Raw genomic sequence first — 24,964 nt, 5'->3', positions numbered from 1 at the left:
TTACTCTCCTAACAGACGGCGGAGCTGCCAGACGAAGGTGCTTTATTGTTAACTGTCTTTGGAAATTGCCTTTTCCAATGTCACACCTCCTTCCCCAGCAGCACCCCAACTCAGGGCAACTGGGAGAAGCTGACTCAGCCCCAGAGCTTCCTCTCTGATTGACCTATTGACAGAAGCCCTTGTTAGGACTGTGTTGTAGTTTACGTTAGGCTCTGCACAATCCTACTTCCTCACCCACTTTTAACAGCTGGGGATCCCAAGAGACTCCCTAACAAACTTCCTGCACACTAACCACTGCCTCAGAGTTGGCTTCCTGGGACATCCAACCTCACTTGGTTTGCAGTATGAATGGCATGCTGACACACATTCTTCCATTGGTCCCCACACAATTCATTTTAAAAAATTGTCAAGCCACGTGCAGTAGTGCACACCCATAATTCCAGTTACTAGGGAGGCTGAGACAGGAGGAGGATCACAAGTTTAAGGCCAGCCTGGGCAATTTAGCAAGACTGTTTCAAAATAAAAAATACAAAGGCCTAGGGATGTAGCTCAGTAAAAAAGTGTCCCTGGGTTCAATCCCCAGTATCAGAATAAATAAATAAATAAATAAATAAATAAATAAACAAACAAATAAATAAATAATATTGCCAGTCTTAATTTTTTTTCTGTTATGCTTTTCTTTTTTGTACTCATTTCAAACACAAAACACACTTAGCACAGTTGAAAATCAGAACATACAAACAAACCGAATGAGGAAAATAGCATTCATAATCCTACACACTAGAGACAATCACTGCTGAGACCTTGGGTATTATCTTTCCTGAAGTTTTCTTATGCCAAACAAAGATGGGATCATACTGTAAATATCCTGTGGTTTGCTCAAACTCTCCCTTGCTACCATGATAAATATTTTCTGACAGCTGTGCTCAGCCACCTGTGAGAATGGGGAAGTGAGAATTCAAAAGCCTGTGGGCTACCTGAGACCCTAGTCCAGACCCCTCATGCAATAGAGATGTGGAAACTGAGGCCCAGAGGGAGGGACCTCTTCTCAGCTACCACATTGAATGAGCATGACAGGGACTCCTACTCAGCCACTGGAGGCCACCCAGATCACCTTCTGACCTGGCCCTGAGCCCAAATGCATGAGCTGCCCCAATAAGGTTCAAAATCAGAAAATGGGATTTGCAGAAAACAAATGAAACCAACATATCAGTGTTTGTGACTGCGTCTGGGCCACCTTGTAGGGTTCAGAGCTTAGCTCTCAATCAGGAGGCTGACATTCTGCGCTTGATCCTCAGAGGAATCATCAAGCTGTGCATAGATCAACCCTCTTGACAGCTGGTATTCCTCTTCTTGCCTGGTACCCAGCAACTCCACCACCCATCTGTCCCCAAACAATAACCAGAGGAATTTTGTTCTCAAAAGTCATTCAGGGATGAGGCAATGGATTTTTAGATATGACACCAAAAGCAAGCCTGAGCAACAAAAGAAATACAATTAGATAAACTGGACTTCATTAAAAAAAAACAACTTTTGTGCTTCAAAGGTCACCATCAAGGAAATGAAAAGGCAATCCACACAAATGGAGAAAATATTTCCCAATTATATATCTGATAAGGAACTTGTATCTAGAATATAATAAAGAATATATTACAACTCAAAGATAAAAAGGCAGCAATAAAAAATGGGCAAAGCATCTGAATAGATATTTCTCTATAGAACATACGAATGGTCAATAAACACAGGAAAAAATGCTTGACATCACAGGTTTTTAGGGAGGTGCAAACCAAACCACAATGACATTCACTTTATACCTACTAGGATGGCTATAATCAGACTTCAGATGATAACAGGTGTTGGTGAGGATGTGGAGAAGTTGGAAACCTCATATACTGCTGGGAGGAATATCAAATGGTGCAGTCACTTTGAAAAACAGCCTAGAAGTTCCTCATGTAATGAAGCATAGAGTTTACACATAGAATTATTATATGATCCAGAAATTCCACTACTGGGGTATCTACCCAATAGATCCCAAAATATATGTCCACATAAAAACCTGTACACAGAAGTATAGCAGCTTTATGCATAATAGTCCAAAGGTGGAAACAGCCCAAATGTTCATCCAACAAATCATGGATAAGCAAAATGCAGTGTACACATATAATGGAATATTATTTGGCAATAAAACGGAATGAAGTACTGATACAGGCTACAACATGGATGAACCTTGAAGACATTATGCTAAGTGGAAGAAACCAGTCACAAAAGGCTGCACATTGTCTGATTCTATTTATATGATATGTCCAGAATAGGCAAAGTAGGTTAAGGGTTGCCTAGGGCTAGGGTGGTTGGGGGTTAGCAGAAGTAGGAAGTGGCTGCTAATAAGTAAAATGTGTCCTTTTGGCATAATGAGGATGTTCTGAAATTAGATGGTGGTAATGGTTGCATATATCTGGGAGTATTCTAAGAACCATTGAATGATATGCTTTAAGTGGGTAAATCATATGGTATGTGAATTATATCTCAATAAAGCTGTTTACTAACAGCTATACTAAGAAGAAAAACCACACCCTATTGTGTTCCAGCACAACAGTTCTTCCCATTGCTTCTCATCACTCTAGGATAAAATGCAAAGTCTTTACCATGATCTATAAGACTGAGTGATCTGGCCTTATCACCTACCACTCTGCTCTTTTTCCATCACAGGGGCCTTCTTGCTGCCCCTCAAACAAGCCAGGTTCACTCGCACTTTAAGATCTTTGCACTTGCTGCTCCCTCTGCCTGGAACACTCTTCTACCAGATGATCACAATCACTTGTTTCTTTCCTTCACTTGAATCTCTGCTCAACTATTACCTCCTCAGAGAGACCTTCTCTGATCCTCCTATGGTGTCACTATCCTAGTCACCCTAGCCAGACCACTCTGCTTGCTTTTCATAAAGTACCTACCAACATTTAAAACTTGTTTATCAATTTCGCTGTTTCTGTTTGCCCTCCACTGCACTATAAACCCCCTGAGTTCAGGAACCTTGTCTGTCTTAGTCACCAGCACATCCACAGTGACTGGTGCATAATAGGTGCTCAGTAAATACATGCTGAATAAATTCCATTTCAGTCAATTCTCTTTGCAAATATCCACTTCTTATTCTTTTTTTTTTTCTCATGGTACTGGGAATTGAACCCAGGGCTTCTTGCATGCTAGGTAAGCACTCTATCACTGAGCCACATCATCAAACCTTTTTACTTTATTTTGCTAAGTTTTCCAAGCTGGCCTCAAATTTGTGATCCTCCTGCCTCAGCTCCCTAGTGGCTGGAATTTTAGTGTGTGCCACCACACCCAGGTTTTAATTTTTAGTTTTTGATAGTGTTTACTACCTGGTGTCAGCTGCTACATGATCCTATACCCAGGGCTGCAACCCTGACCACAGAGAACTGATGATTTTTGTCTTTCCACTGGTTGGGAACTCTTGAGGGGTGGAGCTATGGGCATCATTCCTGGAATGTCATGCCAGATCTGGTGTAGCTGCCCAAGGAACCACTGTTGTATGCTTGGGTATACAATACAATTTCCTCTACAAGCATGCCTGCTTCTCTGCCCAAATGGGAGTCCAGTGTGGGCATGCACCTGTGGGTAGATAGGGGTTCTCAACCCTGTCTGAACCTTAGAACCAACCAGTGGATGTATAAATATTAACACTTGGACTGCACCTTCAGGGATTTTTTATTTACTTGACTTGGAGTTAGACTCAACACAGGCTGTTTTAAAAAGCTCCCCAGGTGACTCCTAAAAACATTTATTAGGCATTGCCTAATGCCTGATGTATAACAGGCATTAGGCAAACCCTATAAATACATTATCTCTGATTCCTACAACACATTTTCTTTTTAAAAATGACACTGAGTGAGGCTCTATAAGTTGTCTAGACCCTGCAGTTAGTAAACAATAGATGTATGCTTAAATTCAGGTCTAAGAATTAACTTCCCATCCTACTCTGGAAAAGAAGATACAATTTCATAAGTGTTTGAAGAGATGGATTTGTAGATCGATTTATTTGTTTGTTTGTTTGTTTGTTTATTTATTTATTGTGGTGCTGAAGATTGAACCCAGGGCCTCATGCATGCTAGGCAAGAGCTCTACCACTAAGTCATATCCCCAATCCTTTTGAAAAATTTTATTTTGAGATCTAGGCTGTTAAATTGCTCGAGCTGGGTTCAAACTTCAAATCCTCCTGCCTCAGCCATGCACCACTGCGCCCAGCTCCAGAAGGCTCTGGATAGAATTCTGTAATCACATACTCTTGGTGACTCCAATAGGTAGTGGGTTTGATAACAGAGTTAAACAAAAGTTATGTGTGGTTGGTGCTGTTGAGGCAGTTGACAGAGTCATGCATAAGGCACTTTTCTGGTTGTTCTAGCCTAGGAAGCAGTAAGGAATAGGTTTCTGAAGTTCTTTATCCCAGCTCTGTGGCTTCCTAGCTGTATGACCTTGAACATGTGCCTCTGTTTTATATTCTATAAAATGGGAAACAGCATCTACCTCACAGGGAAGATCAAATGAGAATGGAGTTGTTCAACTGATGGCAAACTTCAGTCCCTTACTGGCTGCACAAAAAATGGGGTGTGTCATGTGTGTGGGGGGGGGTGGTCCTGACAGACACCCCATTTATGCTTAGCACTCACTGGGGTCTGTTGTGTCCAGGTGTGCCTCAGGCCTGCCTTGCCAGAATTCCAGGATGGCGATCTTCTAGGCAGTTTTGGAAGGCTTTGTCCTCGGAGAGTGAGGAGTTCTTTCTCAGGCCCCAATTTGGCAGGCTTTAGCCATAACACAGAGCAAACCAGCAGACAGCCCAGTGGGGATCATCTCACAACAGTAGCTTATTCTAGTGGCAAAGACTTAAGAGCTATATTCACTTAATACTAAATGGAAATTTCAAAAGAAGCAACAGACATTGCCATGTATTAAGAAAAGCCTAAAACTTGGCATTTAATGTGTAGGCTTAGAAGGATGGAGCCAACTATTTCTACTGGGGCCCAAACACCTTCAGGGCAGCATCCCAAACTGCAATCGTCAAGGTTGACCATGCATTTTGCAGAGCTCTAGGGCAGGAAACAGAAAAAAGTTGATGTAGGCTGGCCTCTTCAACTCCTCTCCTTTCCGATAAAGCAGTTTCCTAAATCTTGGAGATTCAGGGGCCCCTGCCCCTTTCCTCTCATTTTGAGCCCTCAAACTCTGCTTCCCACTCAGTGTTTCCTGAGTCAAAGGAATCCCCTTGGAATATCTGAAATAAAGAAGAAGTCTGGAGGAGGGACAGGGTCCCTCTGAGGAGCAATAGGTCTGCTGCTCATATGGTTCTGGTGCTAGGTCTAGGCACCCACTACCTGGCAACTTGCCCAGGTCGATTTGTATCATATTTTCCTTACCGTACAGTTTTTCCCCATTGGAAGAATCCTTATTCTCCTTGAAGACAAAAAAGCAAGTGTCATGTTTGGGATTTCCTCAGGTCCTGCCACAGAGTAGGTGCTCAGTAAAGGATTTTTAGATGAATGAATGAATGAATGAATGTGGATGTAAGATAACAGTCTGGTGCAGTGTTTCAACTTAAGAGTACCTTGACTTTGCAGCAGAGGCCACAAGTGCAACCTAAGATTCCAGTCCCAGTTCTGCACTTATTGTGTGACCTCAGGCAATTCACCTCACTGAGCAAAGACTCAGTCTCCCTATTTTCAAAATTGAGATAATAAGAATGCCTAACAGGATTATTATGAGAATTAAAGGTGAGTGTGTCAAAAACTTAGCTCAGGGTCTGGCTCACAGTAAAGACCCAATAAAGAATAGTTATTATAGCCAGGTGCAGTGGCAAGCATTTCTAAGCCTAGCAACTCAGGACCCTGAGTTAGGAGAATTGTGAGTTTAAGCCCAGTCTGGGCAATTTAGCAAGACCCTATCTCAAAACAAAACAAAAAGAAAGCTGGATGTCATGGTGCAAGCCTGTAATCCCAGTGGCCCAGGAGGCTGAGGCAGGAGGATCACAGGTTTAAAGGCAGCCTTAGCAACTTAGTGAGGCTATTAGCAACCTAGAGAGACCCTGTCAAAATTTAAAAAATTAAAAAGGGCCTGGGATGGGGCTCAGTGGGTAAGCACATTGTGTTCAATTCCTGGTACCAAAAAAAAAAAAAAAAAAAAAAAAAACCACACAAAAGAGTAGCTATTGCTATTTTTATTTGAGCCTCTGCTTGCCTTCCCCTAATTTTGGGAATTTGAAAGGCTCCTCTGCAGCTGAGTGTAGGGTCCCCTTACATTGTGCTGGACCTCTGGTATAAAGCCTTCCTTGGCTTCCTCTTATATAATCCTTTATGGCCTCAGCCTGCATCACTACAGGCAGAGTCCTGGAGAGTGGCTTCCAGCCACCGTGCACAAACTCAGGTGGGGCAGTGGGATCCTCAATTGGCCTTCACATCCCTCCCAAGGCAGAGTCAGGGGCCAGAGAGATATGCTTACAGATTGCTTTCCATTATTCTGAAAACTCTCAGTCTCCAAACATTGTACATAACCTCCATGGCCAAGTTACTTTCCTAATTCTTGTTGCCATAACAACTTGACTTAATGAAGGAGCAATTTTTTTCTTAAAATAATTCGACTGGTTTCCATATCAACAGGGGTTTATTTTGGTTCTGCATGCAGTAAGGGCTTGATAGCCAGCACCTTCTTCACCTGTGGGGGTGGACCGGGATTTCCAGGGGGCTATTTGAGAAGTGGCACAGGGATCTTGGTGGCCAAGTATGCCGAATAGGCCATCTCCTAAATGAGGACAGAATAAAAGAGCATGGACACTTCAGAAGTTCTTCCTTGGAGGTTTTTGGTTGAGAGGATGGAAGAACAGGGAGGGGACAAGCCTATTCAAAGTCTTGTCTGAAGTCTAGGGCCTATATAAACAAATGTCCTGTCACTGGGCCTTCCTCTTGGAATCATAGGCCAGGAGGGGAGTCCTGGGGCTGTTCTCTTCATTGGTTAGTTTATAGGAAGTGTGATAAGAGGGGGAAGAGCTGCACAGTGCACATAAAATTTTGTGCCTAAGCTGGCTATAGGTTACTAGATTCCTTCACACATTTACTCATTCAACAAACATTACTGCCAGGTGTGGTGACTCACGCCTGTAATCTCAGCAGCTTGGGAGGCTGAGGTGGGAGGATCACAGGTTCAAAGCCAGCCTCAGCAACTTAGTGAGGCCCTAAGCAACTCAGCAAGATCCTGTCCCTGAATAAAATAAAATACAAAAAAAGGGCTGGGAATATGGTTCAGTGGTTAACTGCCCCTGGGTTCAATCCTCGGTACCAAAAAATATATATATTACTGAGGACATACTTGGTGTTGGTGTAGGATTATGTGGGCATGTACAAGGGCCCTGGGGATGCAACACCAAGATTCATCCCCTGCTCCCAGTCTACCTGATGAAGTCATGCTCAGGCCACGTGAAGTCACTCTAGGCCAGTGCTTCTCAAACCTTTTAGGCATAGGAATCACCAAATCCCCAGGGGAACTTGTTAAAATGCAAGTTATGTTTCCGTAGGTGGAGAGGGGTGCATGTGCAGAGATTCTGCATCCCTCATGTGCTCTCTAGTGATGCTGCTGCTGCTGCTGGTCCTCATATCTCACTTTGAGTAGCAAGGATTTAGGGAAATTAGAAGTTTGGAGAACATTTTGAGAGCAAGAGGGAAGCATTTTGTTCCTCTAGTCCCTGAATTCTCTGGGGGATATTTAGTCCTGTGGGTTTCAGCTACATCTCCCATTGGAATAGGGTGACCTCTCATTTGGCAAGGAATTCTGCTTTGCTTTCTGAAGTACTTCTATAGATCTCTGGGGTTTGTAATAAACAAGAATGAAAAAATGGAACAACCAGGGTATTAACAACCCCAACTGAGAGGCCATCAGAATTGCTTCAAGTCCTTCCTGAGGAAGTCTAAGTCATTTATATGAAATGGTTCAGGGAAGATGGAGCCCTGGACCTTCTCAATTAGTACCCTGCTTGGGGGCTGTAGAGCACTTGCCTAGCATAAAAGAGGCCCTGTGTTCCATCCAGCATTGCAAAAGAAAAAATCCTGCTTGAATTCATATTTTGGAGTGATTGTTGTAAGACAGACAGCCTGACAGGAGTTTCAAATTCCAACTCTGTGTCTTCCTAAGTCCTGTGTCCTAGGGCAAGTCATATCACCTCTCCACTTTATCTTCAAAGTGGGAATAAAAATCATAACTAACTCATAGGGATTTTTTGAAGATTGAATGAATTAATATTTGTAAAGGGCCAGACACACAGTAGGTGCCAAAATAATGAGTCCATTCATTCGACAAACATTTATTGAGCTCCTTCTGTGTTGTAGGCACATAGACATTGGGGGATAAAATGGTGAAAAGGCCAGATACTCTCTGCTTTCATAGAGTTCACACTGAAATGGAGCAGATGTGAATAATGAGAAGGAAACAGTCATACAAAGAGAGATAAAAAGAGGTGGGCATGGTGGTGCACACCTGTAATCCCAGAGACTTGGGAGGTTGAGGCAGGAGGATCACAAATTAAAAGCCAGGCTCAGCAACTTAGCAAGGCCCTAAGCAACTTAGCAAGACCCTGTCTCATAAAAAGGGGGTGCTGGGGGTATACTCAGTGATAAAGCACCCCTGGGTTAAATCCCCAGTACAAAAAAATAGGGGGAGAGAGGAGGAGGAGGAGGAGGAGGAAGGGAGAAAGAGAGAGAGAGAGAGAGAGAGAGAGAGAATGCTTGTCAAGAGTGTAAAGGCAAATGCAAAGACCCTGGGGGTGGGAAAGGACTGATGAAAAGGAATCAGTGAACATGCAGGATATGATTGAGAGGGATTGTGGTAAGAAAAGATGTTGCAGACATGGGCAAGAGCTGCATACCTCAAGAACCTGTGGGCTGTGTTCAGGAACTTGGATTTGACATCCAGCAAAACTGACAGTTCTTGGTGGGTCTATGTTTTGGACAAGGATGAGATGAAGTATGACCTGACCGCTTTCCTTCCTCACCAGTAACCTGCACTCAGAGTTTCCCTCCTCCCTACCTGGTTGGTATTGCCTCAAGTTCCCAGAACTCGATCACCCCTCTGAGGCCTGGAGGTTCCAATCTAGATGTTCACTAGAGCAGCATGTGGGCTAAATATGCCACTAACTTGTCACAGTTAGCTCAGGCTAATCAGCCCAAGGTTTGTGTGCTCTGTGGCCCCTCTTTTGGCCTGAATGGGAGGCTCTGAAGAAAACTACATGGATTCAACCTCTTGCTGTATCACTTATAAGCTGAGTAATTCTGGGAAAATCACATCATCTCTATGGGCCTCAGTTTCTTCATCTGTAAAGCAGTGTAAGAATAGTACCTAGCCAGGTGTGGTGGTACACACCTGTAATCCCAACAATTCAAGAAGTTGAGGCAGGAGGATTCCAAATTTAAGGCCAGCTAAGCAATTTCATGAGACCCTGTCTCAAAAAAAAAAAAAAAAAAAAAAAAAAAAAAAAACTAAAAAGGGCTGGGGATGTGGTTGAGCAGTTAAGTACCCCTGAGCTCAATTCCTGGTATAAAAAAAGAATAGTATCTATTTCCCAGGGCAGTTGTGACAATTCTGTGCATGACACTGAGGAAAATGCTGTAGGCCTCCACCTCGCACCTAGTAGGTCCTGCAAGATACCTTGTAGATAGGAAGTAGGTGGACTATCTTTGTTTATTTTTGTTGTTGTCGTTGTTGTTTTGTTTTGTACCAGGGATTGAACTCAGGGAAGCTTAATCACTGAGTCACATCCCCAGCTCTTTTTTCTTTTTTTCTTTTTTTTTTTTGTGGTATTGGGGATCGAACTCAGGGTTTTGTGCTTGCAAGGAAAGCACTCTACCAACTGAGCTATCTCCTCAGCCCCCAGTTCTTTTTAAATATTTTATCTAAAGACAGGATCTTGCCGAGTTGGTTAGGGTCTCTCTAAATTGCTGAGGCTGGCTTGGACTTGCAATCCTCCTGCCTCAGCCTTCCAAGCCTCTGGGATTGCAGGTGTGCATCACTGCACCTGGTCAGGTGGGTTATCTTTGGCTTTGAGATTGGGGTGTGTTAATGGACGGGTAAGTGCTGACAATGTCACAGAACCCTGAAAACAGGGCAGCTACTTCTGTGGCTAGGATAACAGAGCACACTCACCTTGCATGGCATGCAGATGTTTCCCTCCCACCTTGAGGAATCACCAAGAGCTGTCAATCTAACTGAAATACCCCTAGAATTCATCCCTTCCTCCACTCATTGGCACTTTCCCAAATCAAAGCCTCATTACTTCTTACCTAAACAATTCCAAGAATCTCCTACCTGCCGTTTTTCCTTAGAAACTTGTTCTCTTGTAGCCCAGCCTCCATGGGGCCACCAGAGTCATCCTCTAGACATACAAATCAGATCAGCTCACCTCTCTGCCTCAATACTGCCAGGGTAGCTGGGTGCTGTGGCACTCACTGGTCATCCCAGCTACTCAGGAGGCTCAGGCAGGGGGATCACAAGTTTGAGGCAACTCAGCAAGATCCTATCTAAGAATAAGATATAGAAAGCAGGACTGTAGCTTAGTGGTAGAGTCCCCCTGAGTTCAACCCCCAGTACTGCAAAAAGAAAACACAAAAAGATTGCTAGGGTAAAATGCCAGTTCCTTGACCTGGCAGATAAGGCTTCCCCAGTCCAGTCTTCTTAGCCACCTTTCCACTTTACACATGCCACATTTAGAAGTACCATTTTCTGGTCTCTACCTATTCCTTTGCAGTGGAATGCCTCCTTTCCCCATCCATTCCACCTCCTGCACCTAGTAGCAGTCTATCTGTCATTCTAACATCTCTGTAAAGTTTTCCCAACTTTGTTTGACTATGTTTGTTGCACCTTTACCCACAATACTCTGTCTTCTATTTTTGGTTCTTGTCCCACACTACACAGTGAGCCATACAAGGGCAAAAGAGACAGCCCTCTGAAGAGAATGATAACATGGTGCATCATCATAGCCCCAGCATTCAGCTCAGTCAAGTCTAGGCTCCTGTGCACCAAAGCTGACAGGGCTTAGGTAGGTAACCCTAAGGAGAGATACAAGCTGAATGGGGCCCCAAGGTGAACCTCATGCCCACCCACAAGAGGGCAGCATGCCTCAGTTTTAGCTGATGTTTCTGTTGTGGCCAGATCTTCAAGACTTTTTTAAAAAGTACATTGGCATCCCTAGTACCGCAAAAACCAAACCAAAATAAAACAAAACAAAATTGGCAAATAAAATTCTTATTATTATTTTGATGCTAACCACATACTCTACCACTGAGCAACACCCCCCAGATCTTTAAGTTATATTTTAATCTACACACAACAACAATAAAAACTGACCTTCAAGCCATATAGCCTTTCTACTTACCATTTTGTGTGTGGGTGAAATGAATGAATGAATGATTTTTTTTCTGGATGCAAGCTTCCTATAGCTACTCTAAATTTCAAAGGTTGGGGGAAGTTTATGCCTAATTAGTTCAGTTGCTATTTGGTTTGCTTTTCGGTGTAGGGACATGCAATTCAAAATCAAAAGCCAAGTTTTTACAGTTCTCTCTTTGAAAATGAAGCCCAACCTCCTTTTATTTGGTGGTTCTAACAATATCAGGTTTCCTGGGCAACCCACAGGCCCTGTAAGCAAGGCTCTAACCACATTGTGGTGACATCCTTCCTTTCTTTGAGATGGGGGACACCCCAAAAAGGGAGGAACACAGAGGCCACAGAGCATTTCTGTGGTGGTTGACTTGCTTAGCTTGGTAACCTCTTGTAAACACACTGCAGAAGATGGCAACAGTTCAGTTTCTTCTAACTTCTCCCCACCCCATCCCACCTAGCTTAGCTCCAAATGGTAGAGGTTGGAGGAGATGCTAAGAACTCTGAATTACAGGTATTAAGACTCAAATTCTTTATAGCACTGGCTTCCTGACACCAAGACCCCTATAACTGACTATGTGTGGTAGGGTGGGACTCACAGTTGAGTCCCCCTTCCCTGGGGACCAGTTTGCATCCACAATCTAGTCAATAGATTATGGGGGAGATAGAAGAAAGGCCCAGCTGCCTAGTCTCAATTGGGGTGATACAAAGGATCATTTCAGTTCCAGAGCACCCTGTGGGATGGGCTGAGGTCTCTGGTACAAATACATCACAATTCAACTCCTGCCTTGGTCCCCCCTTACTCCCTCACAAGGACTGTTCTAGAAAGCACTTGCCTCTTGTATGTAAGTCTCTGTCTAGGAATCCTTTTCCTGGAGCAGCTCATCTATGATAGTCCCTCTTTTCTCTCACTGCCGTACAATTACTCCAAATTCTTCCATGGTCATCTTGAAGGATAACTCCCAAATCATTCCTGTTGCTATGGCTGCTCACTTACATTTCCCAGAGCCCAGGGGACATCTTTACCTGGGTGTCTATATTTTTTTAGTTTCAAATTTAACTTATTTAAGACAGAACTCTCTCCCACTATCCTAGCCCTCTTAACTTCTCTATTTCTGTTAATGCTATTGCCATTTCTGGAATCCCAAGCTGAAGACCCCAGCATCATCTTGGGCAGCCTCCTGCACAGAACCTCTCAGCATCCTCTCAGTGCTTACAGAACAAAAGTATATGCTTCCTCTCCTTATATTTGAGACCTTCCCCATTGACTCCAATCAGGCCAATTTCCTGTCAAGCCTCTAAACCAGGATTTCTTAACAATTTTATGACTTAGATTCATTCAAGGATCTGATGAAACCTATGGACCTCCTCCTCAAAATGTTTTTATAAGCATAAATAAAATACAAGGGATTACAAAGTCAATTAGATTTAAAGTTATCAATATATATGTTTTAAAATTGGTGACATAGTAACATATGTTTCATTATTAACATATTAGGTAACAGGATCTAGCAGCAGGTCCAATAACTGTCACAATTTTGAAGTAGTAGTGGGTAGAATGGGATTTCAAGATACCTGCAGCAGCAGTAATGAGATATAAAAATATCTGTGGTTCCTATTGGAGACAAAGTCACAGAACTGTTAATGCTACTGTGGCACTCTGCCTGAGTTCATAATGGAAAGGAAAACTAAATTCTAATTAGAGATTAGCAGAGATAATGTTGCCATATTCCCCCCAATTCAAGTACACAAAATTCTTGCCAAACACCTCTTTGCTATGGGGAATCTACACTGTAGTTCTGATTGAATATTCATATTTTCCTAAATAACTATTATACATCCTAGGTCCATTTTGGTGGATGATGGGAAACTGATAATTTGGCACCTGGCCAAGTTGACTCCACTCTCCGTGTAGACCCTCTGCCACATGTTGGTCAGGTTTGGGGGTCCAGATTAACAGAGTTCACTGCCTGTCTGCCCCATGCAGAAACCATTTGGGCAGTTCTCAGAAGGTGTCTTCCTTGGCCCTTCTACCTTTGGTCCAAAGCTCCATTTGAGTGACTTTACTTATCTCTACTGGCCCAACCAAGATTACCTAGGCATCAGGTCCATGGTGTTGCTCATGGCCATCCAACTTGTTATGGAGCATCTTGTTGAAGCAGTCTCCTCCAAGAAGTCATTTGGAGCTATGGAGAAGCCACCATTCTGCCTAGTCCCTTTTCCTGAGCATTGGCAGTTGGGGATCTTCCAGTTCTCAGGCTCACAGGGTGCTCTCTACCCTTATCTTGGTATGAAATGTGAAATATTCTGCAATTCACAGGACAATCATACATAATGAAGGACTATCTTACTCAAATTGACAATGGTACCCTTGGCAGGAACACTGAGTAGATACTCCATAGATGTTTGCTTAGGGCCTCAGCTATCCTTGTTAGTCTGGGACGTCAGCACCCAAGGCAGAGTCAATTAGTGGACATTTTTCTCAACCCCTCTCAGTCTCCTCTGGCCTGAAATCCCAGTGACTTTTACAGCTAGCATTGGATTGAGTAGCAGATGAATAGGATGGCGAAGGGATCCCCCTGCTACTGTGGCCACTGCATTTATCAGTTCTGAATCCAAGCTTTGTTAGACTTGAGCCTTTGCTAGGTCAAGAGGAGTTACCGGCACCTGACAGTTGCCACCAGAGAGGGTAAAGTTGTCACCTTGACACCCAAATGTTTTTAGTTTCCTCCAAGTGCCTTGTAGCCTGGGGCCCTTGTGATTCTGCCTTCTGGCAAGGAAGGCCTGTCCTGAGTAGCCTCTTCCATGTAACCAGAACTAGAGAGTAAGAACTCCCACCTGGGGCAGGAGAATGCCTTAACTCCTCTTGTGCTTTGGTGAATGAACCATTTCCAGGTAGGAGCTATCATAAGCCATCCTGCTGCTCACTTCCTTTGCTTTCTGTGAACTAAGTCTAGACTCCTAAAAATACCTGGTCCCCATTTCTCAGGTTGAAATGCTCCAGAAAATACCTATAGCCTACAGTTGGTGGGGAAGCAGCTTCTTGTGTTAGTTTCACCTGTGTTCTGATGAAAGGAATTAGTCACTTATTGCAAAAAAAAAAAAAAAAAAAAAAAAATCCTGTGACTTTCAAATTATATCTCCTAAGAATAATGAATACTTATATAGGGCTAGTTATAACAGTGCTTTATACTCTATAAAAGCACTTTTTATATTAGGTTGAGCCATACAAAATTGCTGGTATCCAATTACTTTGGGCAATTTCATAGGGTTGAATCTAATACATTTCCTCATTTATTCCTTGCCACACTCCTTGGTAGGAAATTTTAGCCCCATTTTACCAAGTGAAATACTAAATCATGGTGAGGTAAAATGACTTTTGATTAAGGTTATGTAAATAGGAAATAACAGGGTTGAGACTTGAACGAAGCCCATTCGATGCCAACCTGCATATCCTTGATTCTTGAGGTAGGATGATTCAGTCTTCTAGATCCTAAAAGCAATAATGTGAGGAGAAATAAAGCTGGGTGACCATTTTCCTAGCCTAGCCTAAGGAATGGTCCTGGCTGGCTTTACATGTGACTTTTTCTTAGTTCAGTGGAGATCAGTGGGTGCATAGATGCCTGCTATAGAAAGTGATGAGGTAACAAGTTTTAGTTTTAGAGCTTTAGGACTAAAGACAATATCCAGAGCATGTTAATCCTTGCATCCTGGCATGCATGCATACATCCATCTAAGAGAACTCTACTGGCAAACTCTCATGTACCTGCCAGGCTCTACACTAGTTTTTTTTAGCTACCTACCAGGGCAGTGTTATAATCAGCAGGATTTCTGCCCTTTGGCCAGCTGGAAGGAGGGGGCTAGAGTAGCAGAAGCTGGAGTGAGGCTGCCATGTGCATGGGATTTTGAGTAGTTGTGAAACTTCTCTGTCTTCTGAGCCCCAGCTTGATTTGTTGGGAGACCACAGCTTGTATGACCAGGCGGAAAGAAGCCAGTGGTTGCCCGAGCTTCAGGAGTCTGGTAGCACTGAGAAATTTTAGGCTGCAGGCTGGGGGAGGCAGCAGAAGGAATGAAAAAGAAATGCTGGTGTCCCACCCTTAGGCTCTGTGAAGGCAATAAGGAAAACTACGGGTGGGGCTGCTGACAAAATAGTTCCCTCCAAGGCTGCCACAAGAAGAAATTCCTTTTTCTTGCAGCATAGCTGTGCCAAGTCCCTGGCTGGTCTCTGGCTGCTCAATCAGCTTGGTTCTGGTAGCTGGCCAGATGCAGAGGGCAGGCTGGGGGACAGCTGGTTTGGAAATCATCAAGCAGTGGGCATGAAGCCACTGCTTTTGCCCAGGGACAGCATGTGGCCCTGCAGGGGATAATCACATTTCTCAGCTTCCTGCCAGCCCCCTAGGGGCCAAGCCCTTAAGCCTGCTGTGGAGTCCAAATGCTTCTCAAACCTGGCCTGGCTGGCCCAACCCAGGGCAAAGCTGGCTGCCCTGTCTCCTGGGCTCTCCAGACACCTGCCTCCTCCCACACTGCCAGCACCCATCAGGCACCAAACTCCAAGATCGAATCCCCTCACAGTATGCAACTGTGCCCATGCTCACCATTCCAGGCTCTAGGCTGTGTCGCCATGGCTGTCACCACTGCTGCCCAGGACCACAGTGGCTGTGGAGCCACCCTAGTTAAGATCTTACTGTTGAGTAAGCTGTGATGTGGGTTCCTCCCACCACACCCTCCCCAACCTCAGCACCAGGGTTTTCCTCAGAGCCTCATTGCCACACCACACTGCTTTTGAAAAAAAGGAAATGGGCATTGGGTCTTGACTACAGTGAGAAGTACTTGAAGAAGCTGTGAAGGAGGCACTTCTGAAGGCAGAGAAAGCGGAACCTATGACAGGCCTCAGATAATCATCTCCTGAACCCCCAGGCTCTTTCCTCATCTCTGTGGCCAGCAGAACCAGGGCCAGTGGAGAGTTAGGGCCTTTTTGTACTTGAATCAGCTGTTCTGCTCTGTACCTACCAGCACACAGTGTTTACTGGGGTCAACAAATCCATACCTCAAGAGGCCTTAGGAGTTGCCCCGAGTGGTGAACTTGAGTTTTTTTATCCTCAACATCTGACCTCCTAGTTCATTCCTGCCAACCATAGAGTCTCACAGTCTAGGTGACATTTTAAACTCGGCCTGCTCCATCTCCACTGTCCACTACAGTAGCCACCAGACACATGTGACTCTCAAGCACTTGAAATTGGCCATTCTGAATTGAAATGTGCTGGAATTGTAAAATACATACCAGATTTCAAAGACTTAACATGGAACAAAGAAAATAAATATATCACTGATAATTTTTATTATTGAATATATGTGGAAATCTTTTTTATGTGTTGTATTAAATAAAATGCTATTAAAATTAATTTTACCCCTTTCTTTTTACTTTTTTCAGTGCTGGGGCTTGAACCCAGGGTGTAGGCATGCTACACAAGTGCTCTTAATCTGAGCTAAACCCCCAGCGCTCTTTTTATTTTTTTTAATGTGGCTACTGGAAATGGGGGACGCTGGTGCCAGAATTGGAAAATAGATGAATGAAATAAAATACAAAATCCCAAACAAACACACACGTATATATGGGCATTTAGGGTATAACAAAGGTGGTGTTTCGAATCAGTGGGAGGAGCATGTGGCTACCACTAGAAAATGCAAAATTTCATATGTGCTTCATTCTTGTGGGTCATATAATAAATACTTCTATTGAAAATGTGATGCCAGAATTTCTATTTTACCTACTTTCTGAGTAGCTCAGATTGCGGAGATGGGTACCATGCCCAACCCTTGTCTTTTTTTTTTTTTTTTTTTTCCGGTGCTGGGGATCGAACCCAGGGCCTTGTACTTGCAAGGCAAGCACTCTGCCAACTGAGCTAACTCCCTAGCCCCTGTCATTTTTTTTAAACTTACCATTAACTCTCTGAAGTTTGCCCATTTCTACTCATAGAGATCTCCTTCATTCATCCTAATAGTTGTATATCATTCTATTGTGTGGATGCCTCATGATGCATGGTTCATAGCTTTATTTCTACTCCCCCATTTGTGAACAACGCTCTTGTTTTCCTCTTTCTTGACCCTCATTTTCTGTCCTTCTCTTTCCTCTCACCTTCAAAACTCACACACAAGTCAGGCATGGTGGAGAGGCAGGAGGATTGTGAGTTCAAAGCCAGCCTCAGCAACTTAGCAAGGCCCTTAGTAGCTCAGTGAGACCCTGTCTCTAAATAAAATATAAAAAGGGGCTGGGGATGTGGCTCAGTGGTTAAGTGCCCCTGGGTTCAATACCTGGTACCCCCACAAAAAAAGGAAAAAAAACCATACAAACATCTGCAAATGAGGAACCAAGTCCTCTTCTTTGTTCATTCCTTGCTTGCCCAAAATCTTTGGAATTTCTAGACACCTCAGTCTTCCTATAAAAGTGCTGAAGAAGGGTGCCATGTTGCCATCTAAGGCTCAATTACAGACCACTATCATATATGTGATGTCAGCCCTATCAGTAGTGGAGAGACCTACCCAGTGATACCACTTATCCCTAGCAATTTTGCCATATTCATGTTAACATAGGCCTGCTTAGAGAGAGAAAAATAACTCAGGAAAGTGGGTATTAGTATGTGATTTTGGGGGGGCAAGAATGGAGGAAGGAAGGACTGTATAGAGGGAAAAGAGGGGTGGGAGGGGTGGGGGGAAGGGAAAAAAATAACAGAATGAATCAAACAACATTACCCTATGTAAATTTATGATTACACAAATGGTATGCCTTTACGCCATGTACAAACAGAGAAACAACATGTATCCCATTTGTTTAAATAAAAAAAAAAGTATGTGATTTTTGTCTTTCTTGTTTCAGGAGTGAGAGGGGGCAGGGTAAATGCAAGGGGCTCTGAAGAAATGACTTGGTCTAAACTAGGGAAACTAATTTAATTGCCACCTGCAGTTAAAAATCACTATGAGGTTCAAGGGTTCTGAAAAGAAAGCTATAGAGATTGGAGAAAGGAAAAAGAGCTTTCTAGCTTCTGGGAAACAGGTATAACAAGAGATTTGTTTGCTTCAAGGCAGATGGGAACCTCAGTCCTTAGAGTTTAATTGAGAGAATAAAAAAGACAAGAGGTCTCAGCCGATTGTCAAGTAGATAATAGTTTCTAAAGGGTGGGCCTGCAAGGATTGAGAAATGAAAGCCCTGTCCATATGTGTAAGGGACAAGTGGTGTGGGAAAATAGCAACTTTTCTTTTACATTCTTGCTCAATGCACATGGAATAAATTGTTTCAAATAAAGAAGGGACTTGAATGTCTCTTGGAACTTTTTTTGTTGATTACAAAAACCTGCCCTTCCTCTTTCCAAATGAAGAGAATGTTTTAAGGACCCAGCAGTGTACGAAGGAGCAAAAACACTGGACTGGGAGTCAGGGGAATGACTGTGGTTCCAAACTTGCAAAATATGACAAAAGAAAATTTGTATGAAATTCCCTTGGAAACCATAAAGCATGGATTACTGGGGTTAAGTATGATTAATTGTTATGAAACTCAAGTTTGTCTTTGGCCTTTCCCATCCCCTCCTCCCCTTTAATTCATGCCCTCTTCTCTTCTGGCTTCTTAGAATAAAAACTACTGGCCTAAAGGTTTGAAAGGAATCCAATTCCAAAGACATACACTGGTCCCCAGATCACCTAGACTGAAGAATGTTTCCAGCATCCTAAGTTAATGGAAAATGTTATAATAAGTAACATCCTGTTCAATATTTGGAAACAAAGGATTTAACTTTAAGGGGAAATCTGTATTCAACATAATGCCAGAATGACACATATTTGGCTTTTTTTTTCCAACACAAAAGCAAAAATTTTAAATACAAAATGGTTACTTAAGATCAAGTCTAAACTGGGTGCAGTGGTACACACCTGTAATTCCAGTTACTTGGGAAGCAGAGGCAGGAGGATCCCAAGTTTGAGACCAGCCTGGGCAACTTAGCAAGGTCTTATATCAAAATAAAATAAAACATTCTGGGGATATAGCTCCGAGACAGAGCAACCCTGTCAATTCCCAGTGCCACAAACAAAACAATCAAGTCTAACAACTTATTTCTGGACTGAAGGGTTGACTTCATACTGTTGTACAGAAGGGAGAAGGGGACAAATGGAAGCCCTCCACGCAGTGATCCTTGGCAGACTTTGAACTGTCTTTATGGCTCCAAGTGACCCAAGTCCTGGACTCAACTAGCTAAGATACTTCCTTGCCTCTTTCCTCACTCCTAAATTCCAGACCATCACCTAGTTCCATTGATCCTATTTCTAAAACCTATCTAGAGTCTGACAATTTTTTTGCCACTGGCAATACCACCCTAATCTAAGCAGTTATTACTGTCAGAAGCCTCCTAAGTGGCTTCCCAGCACCTCTCCTGCCCTTTTTGGCTCCCCACAGCAGCCAGCTAGCTTTTAATTAATGTATTTGCTTTGCAGTGCTGGGGATGGAACCTGGGCCTCATGCATGCTAGGCAAGCACTTTATTACAGAGCTAAACTCTGAGCCTGCACAGTTTTCTTTTTAGAAAAGAATTCTGCTACATCCCTCTCCTGCTTGCACCTGGCATGGGGTGATTATTTGGCTGATGTCTGCCTACTCCTGTGTGCTGAATACTCCATACCAATACTGACCGCGTCTATTTTACTCACCTGTGTCCCCAGGACTGGCCTTGTGCCTAGCATACAGTAGACATGTAATGTTGAGTGGAGTGAATTTTTAACAGCACACATTCCTATAGTGCTTCAAAGATAATGAATATCTCACTTGTTGATCAGAATAACTCTGTCATAGGTATTATTGCTCTCATTTTACAGATTGGGAAATTAAGGCTCAGAGTATTGCCTACCTTGACAGAGTTAATCAGTGCATACTGAAATTCAGTTCTGTGAAGGTCAAAATTCCACGCCTTTGTGACTATTCTCTGGTACGAGCTACAGAAGTGCAGAAGGAGTAACGAATCAAGAAGCACTTTGTTATTTCTTGACTGTGTAAGGGGCCATTTCACTCAGGTCTTCAGGGCCTGGGGCAGGCACTGTGGGAATTCCCTGCCAACCCATGAGGGGGTGGATTCTAAATCAGGCTTTCCTGGATGACTTAGAGAGCTACTCTGACTACAGTGACCTTATTTTCTGATTCAAAAATCAGGATTCTTTGTCTGACAAATAAAATAGTATACTTGAAACTGGGACTATTCTGGAAAATCCAGGGCATAGAGTTGCTATACGTGTACCAGATGGCAGCTAAATAATGGGCCCTCAGCAAATTATGACCCAACCACCTCCCTTCAATCACATCTTAAGATTCCTAAAAATTCACCGAACTGTTTTCTGGGCCTCACACCAAATTCTTTCCACCTACTCTTTTTATGTGTTTGTTTAATTACTTCCCTTATTCATTCCTATCTTTTCTGTTAGCAGCCTTCTTCTCAGTCTGCCAGAGAGAGCTTCTGGGTCCTGCTTGCTGATGGATGCTACAATCAGTTGAGAGAAATCATAAGCAAAAGTGCTTGGGGACCATGGCAACAGGGGCCACGGCAACAGGGCCAAGCACTAAGAGACAGCCCTTCCCACCCTTTCTGTTTTAGACCAAGTGGTGCTGATAAGGCCTGATGGTCCTGTTGTGCCATCTAATCAGGCAACACTCCTTGCAGTAAGCATCATGGCCAAATTTTGTTTCCAGAAAGAGCTTTGCAACATTGTTGCTTCACAGTAAAAATTCAGTTGTCATCTTTGCAGATCTAGAAGCCAAGAATTATTTTACCCAAGCAATCCAACCCAAGGGTTTATACTGGCATCTGGGAGAGAAGAGGCTTTCAATGAACTGGGGTGAAAAGTCTCTTTCTATGGATGTTATATATCTCTTGAATATGCGAGGTGCCCCTGAATGAAAGGCTGGGACCCCATGGAGCTGTGAGCCTGTCAGAAACTCAGTTTCCTCATCTGTAAAAAAAGGAGCAGCAGCAATCTCTGCCCTACTTTTCTTTTTTTCTATTTTTAGATGATGGACTATTGTAAGCATACAGAAAAGTATCAGGAACAGTATACTGGAACAAATACAAGTATCAGGAACAAGTACATTCACATTTTTGCCCCTGAACATTTTACTAAACAAATAAAGTATTCCAGGTCCAGTTGAAGCTCCTGTATCTCCCCAGTCGCATTCTCCTACCCCACAGAGGAAGCATCACCCTGAATTAGGTATCCTGGAATCATCTGCATGTTTTAGAACGTGTTGTACATGTGCTCATAAATAATAAGGTATATAGTATTGGTTTCTATGTTCTTAAACTGTAAATTGCATCAAAGTGAACATATCTTTCTACAATTTGCTGTCTTTGTTCCACCTTAGGTTTGTGAGAAATATGTTGATATAGGTAGCTGTGTTTCAGTTATATTGATGTTGGGTAGTATTCCATTGTTTGAATCTACAACAATTTTAGTTAGCTATTCATTGTTTCTCAATTTTTTTTGGCTTTTAAAAACAATATTCAACTGGGCATGGTGGTGTACTTCTGTAATCCCAGCAACTCTGGAGGCTGAGGGAGGAGAATAGCAAGTTTGAAGCCAACCTCAGCAACTTATCAAGACCCTTCTCAAAATAACAAAAATAAAAAAGGGCTGAAGATGAAGCACAGTGGCAGATTGCCCATAGGTTCAATTCCCAGCACTGAAAACAACAAAATTCATGCAATATGTGCCACCATTGTTAAGTACATGAGTTTCTCTATGGTGTATATGACTTTTTTTTTTTTTTTTTTGTGGTGCTGGGGTCCGAACCCAGGGCCTTTTTCTTGCACAGCAAGCACTCCACCGACTGAGCTATCTCCCCAGCCCTCTCTATGGTGTATATGTAGGCATGCAATAGCTGAAGTAAGGGTGGAAGTGTGACCTTTTTTCCCTTTCTTCCTTCCTTCCTTCCTTCCTTCCTTCCTTCCTTCCTTCCTTCCTTCCTTCCTTCCTTCCTTTCTTCCTTCTTTTCTTTCCCGATGATTGAACACAGAGGTGCTCAGCCACTGAGTAACATCCTCAGCCCTTTTTGTTTTTTATTTAGACAGGGTCTTGCTAAGTTGCTTAGGGTCTCATTAAGTTGCTGAGGCTGGCTATGAACTTGAAATCCTCCTGCCTTAGCCTCCTGAGTAACAGGGATCAGAGGCATGCACCACCATGCCTGGCTGGAAGTGTAAGCTTTTAAGCCTTTTATATTGAGGGCAATATTCTAGGACTTACTCACAGTAACTCTTCATACACTATTTAATCCAGTAACTGCCACTTTCAAAAAGCTATACTGGGGAGTATTCATATATGTGCACACAGATAAATGTATGCTAATGTTAATTGAGACATTGTTCATAATAGGGTAAAGCTGGCATCCTCCCCAATGTCCATGAATGATGACTAGGACAGATAAATAACCTGTGAACCACCTACCCCATAGAATACCATGGAATCTGGGAGCAAGCAGTGTTAAAGCAGATCCTTTCTTGGCCACGTCCTTTACTACTGGACTGAAGAAATAATGTTGCTTACAGCACAGGATCCGGTACCCAGGAGGTAACTCATGATTGCCTGTGTATTAAATGGAGATACTCTTAATACACCCAAGTGGGGATAGCCAAAGCCCCAAATCTGCAGGAAAGGCACCTTTGCTGGCAATTGATTTAGAGAAAAATGGGGAAATAGTTCAGAGAGTAAAATAAAACTCAAGTTATAGAACTATCAGAGGGAGAAAGAATTGGTGACTATTTGAAAGGAATATTAGCAAATTGTTGAGATTTCTTGCCTTGTCTCAAAGTTACACAACTAGCAGAAAGGAAAAGCTTTTCCCTTTAGTCATGAAAATCAATAAATGGAAGAGTGTGTGGTACCTGGCTGTGTGCTGACTTGAGAAATCCAAACTTACCTCTAGAAGTGCAAGTGAACTTCCATTTACTGGGATCTTAGTGAACACAAACCAGGAGGTTTAACCTAAAAGATTACTTTAAGAATCACAATAGAGTCAGGCATAGTGGTACACACCTGTAATCCCAGTGACTTGAGAAGCTGAGGCAAGTTCAAAGCCAGCCTCAGCAATTTACCAAGACCCTATCTCAAAATTAAAATAAATAAATAAATAAAAAGGGCTGGGGATGTGCCTCAATGGTAAAAGCCCCCTCTGGGTTCAATCCCTAATACAAAGAAAATCACAAAAGATAATACCTTTTGGATGTTTTATGTACTGGGTGCTGAAGTGGACACTTTGCATTCTTTGTCTAGACTGGTTTTCACAACACAACAAAATACATATTGTAAGACTCACTTTATTGGTAAATTATTGTGGATTAGATATGAGGTGTCCCCGCAAAAGCTCCTGAGTTAATGCAGGAATGTTCAGAAGTAAAGTGATTGGACTGTGAGAGCTGTAACCTATTCGGTTCATCCTAATTTGAATGACTAGGTGGGATTTGTAGGCAGGTGGGCATGGCTGGAGAAGGTGGTCACTGGGGAAGATGGTGCCCTGGAAGGGTTCCTCTTTCTGAGTTTCCTTCCCTCCCCCAATATCTGCTTCCTGTCTACCAGGAGGTGAACTCTTTTCCTCTGCCATGTCCTTCAGCCATGATATACTGGTTCACGTTGGGCCCAGAGCAATGGAGTCAGCCATCAATAGACTGAAACCTCTGAAACTGTGAGCCCCAGATAACTTCATCCTCTAACTCTTCCTTGTTGGATATTTTGATTGCAGCAATGCAAAAGCTAACTAAAACAGAAGTGGAGAGGTCAAGCCAGGCATGGTGGCCCATGCCTGTAATCCCAGTGGTTCAGGAGGTTGATAGGAGGATGGTAAGTTCAAAGCCAGCCTCAGCAATGGCAAGGCACTAAGCAACTCAGTGAGATCCTGTCTCTAAATAAAATACAAAATAGGGCTGGGGATGTGGCTCAGTAGCCTAGTGCTCCTGAGTTCAATCCCTGATACCCCTCTCCTAAAAGAAAGAAGTAGAGAAATCAAGGAACTTGGCCGAGGCTAAATAGTTAGTGATAGTCAGAATTTGAACTCAGATATGTTTGGTGAAAAAGCCTGTGTTCTTAATACTGCACCACTCAATTTGGAGATAGAAAAATAACAGAAACTCAGTTAACTAATTTGCTAAATTTGTCAGCCCAATGTATCATAGAGGAATCTTACAATGTTCTGCATACCTGCCTCACCTACTCCCTTCTGAGCAAAATGGATAGAAGTGACTATTTAATTCTGGATTACTATTTACTTATGTAATAAATATTTTATTGAGTGACTGCTTTGTGGCAGGAACTATTCTCTGTACTGTGCACAATTCTTTTGTTTGTGTTTGTTTGCTTTTTTGTAGTACTGGGGATTAAACTCATATGCAGACCTTTTTTTTTTTTTTTTTTTTGAGACAGGGTCTTACTAAGTTGCTCAGGCTTGCCTTGAACTTGGGATCCTCTTGCCTCAACCTCCCAAGTAGCTGTGATTACAGGTTGCAACACTGCACCCAACTTAGGCATTATTCTTT

At 42.9% G+C, this 24,964-nt stretch overlaps 1 protein-coding gene across 2 annotated transcripts in view; it reads right to left on the bottom strand.

The window, feature by feature from the left end:
- Nhsl2 (NHS like 2) overlaps positions 1 to 24,964 on the bottom strand; it is a 79,842-nt gene that overhangs the window by 40,980 nt on the left and 13,898 nt on the right. The window contains exon 1 of one of the 2 annotated variants that reach the window (XM_047535532.1): positions 16,011 to 16,072. The exons of the other annotated variant lie outside the window; for it this stretch is intronic. Coding sequence (XP_047391488.1) covers positions 16,011 to 16,038 — 28 coding nt within the window. The 5' untranslated portion in view covers positions 16,039 to 16,072. Of the gene's footprint in view, positions 1 to 16,010; positions 16,073 to 24,964 lie in introns of those variants that run through there. 2 annotated transcript variants of the gene reach the window in all.

This window comes from Sciurus carolinensis, chromosome X, assembly GCF_902686445.1.
Source record: "Sciurus carolinensis chromosome X, mSciCar1.2, whole genome shotgun sequence".
Taxonomy (NCBI): Eukaryota; Metazoa; Chordata; class Mammalia; order Rodentia; family Sciuridae; genus Sciurus; species Sciurus carolinensis.
This window is presented reverse-complemented; position numbering and strand designations above follow the sequence as displayed.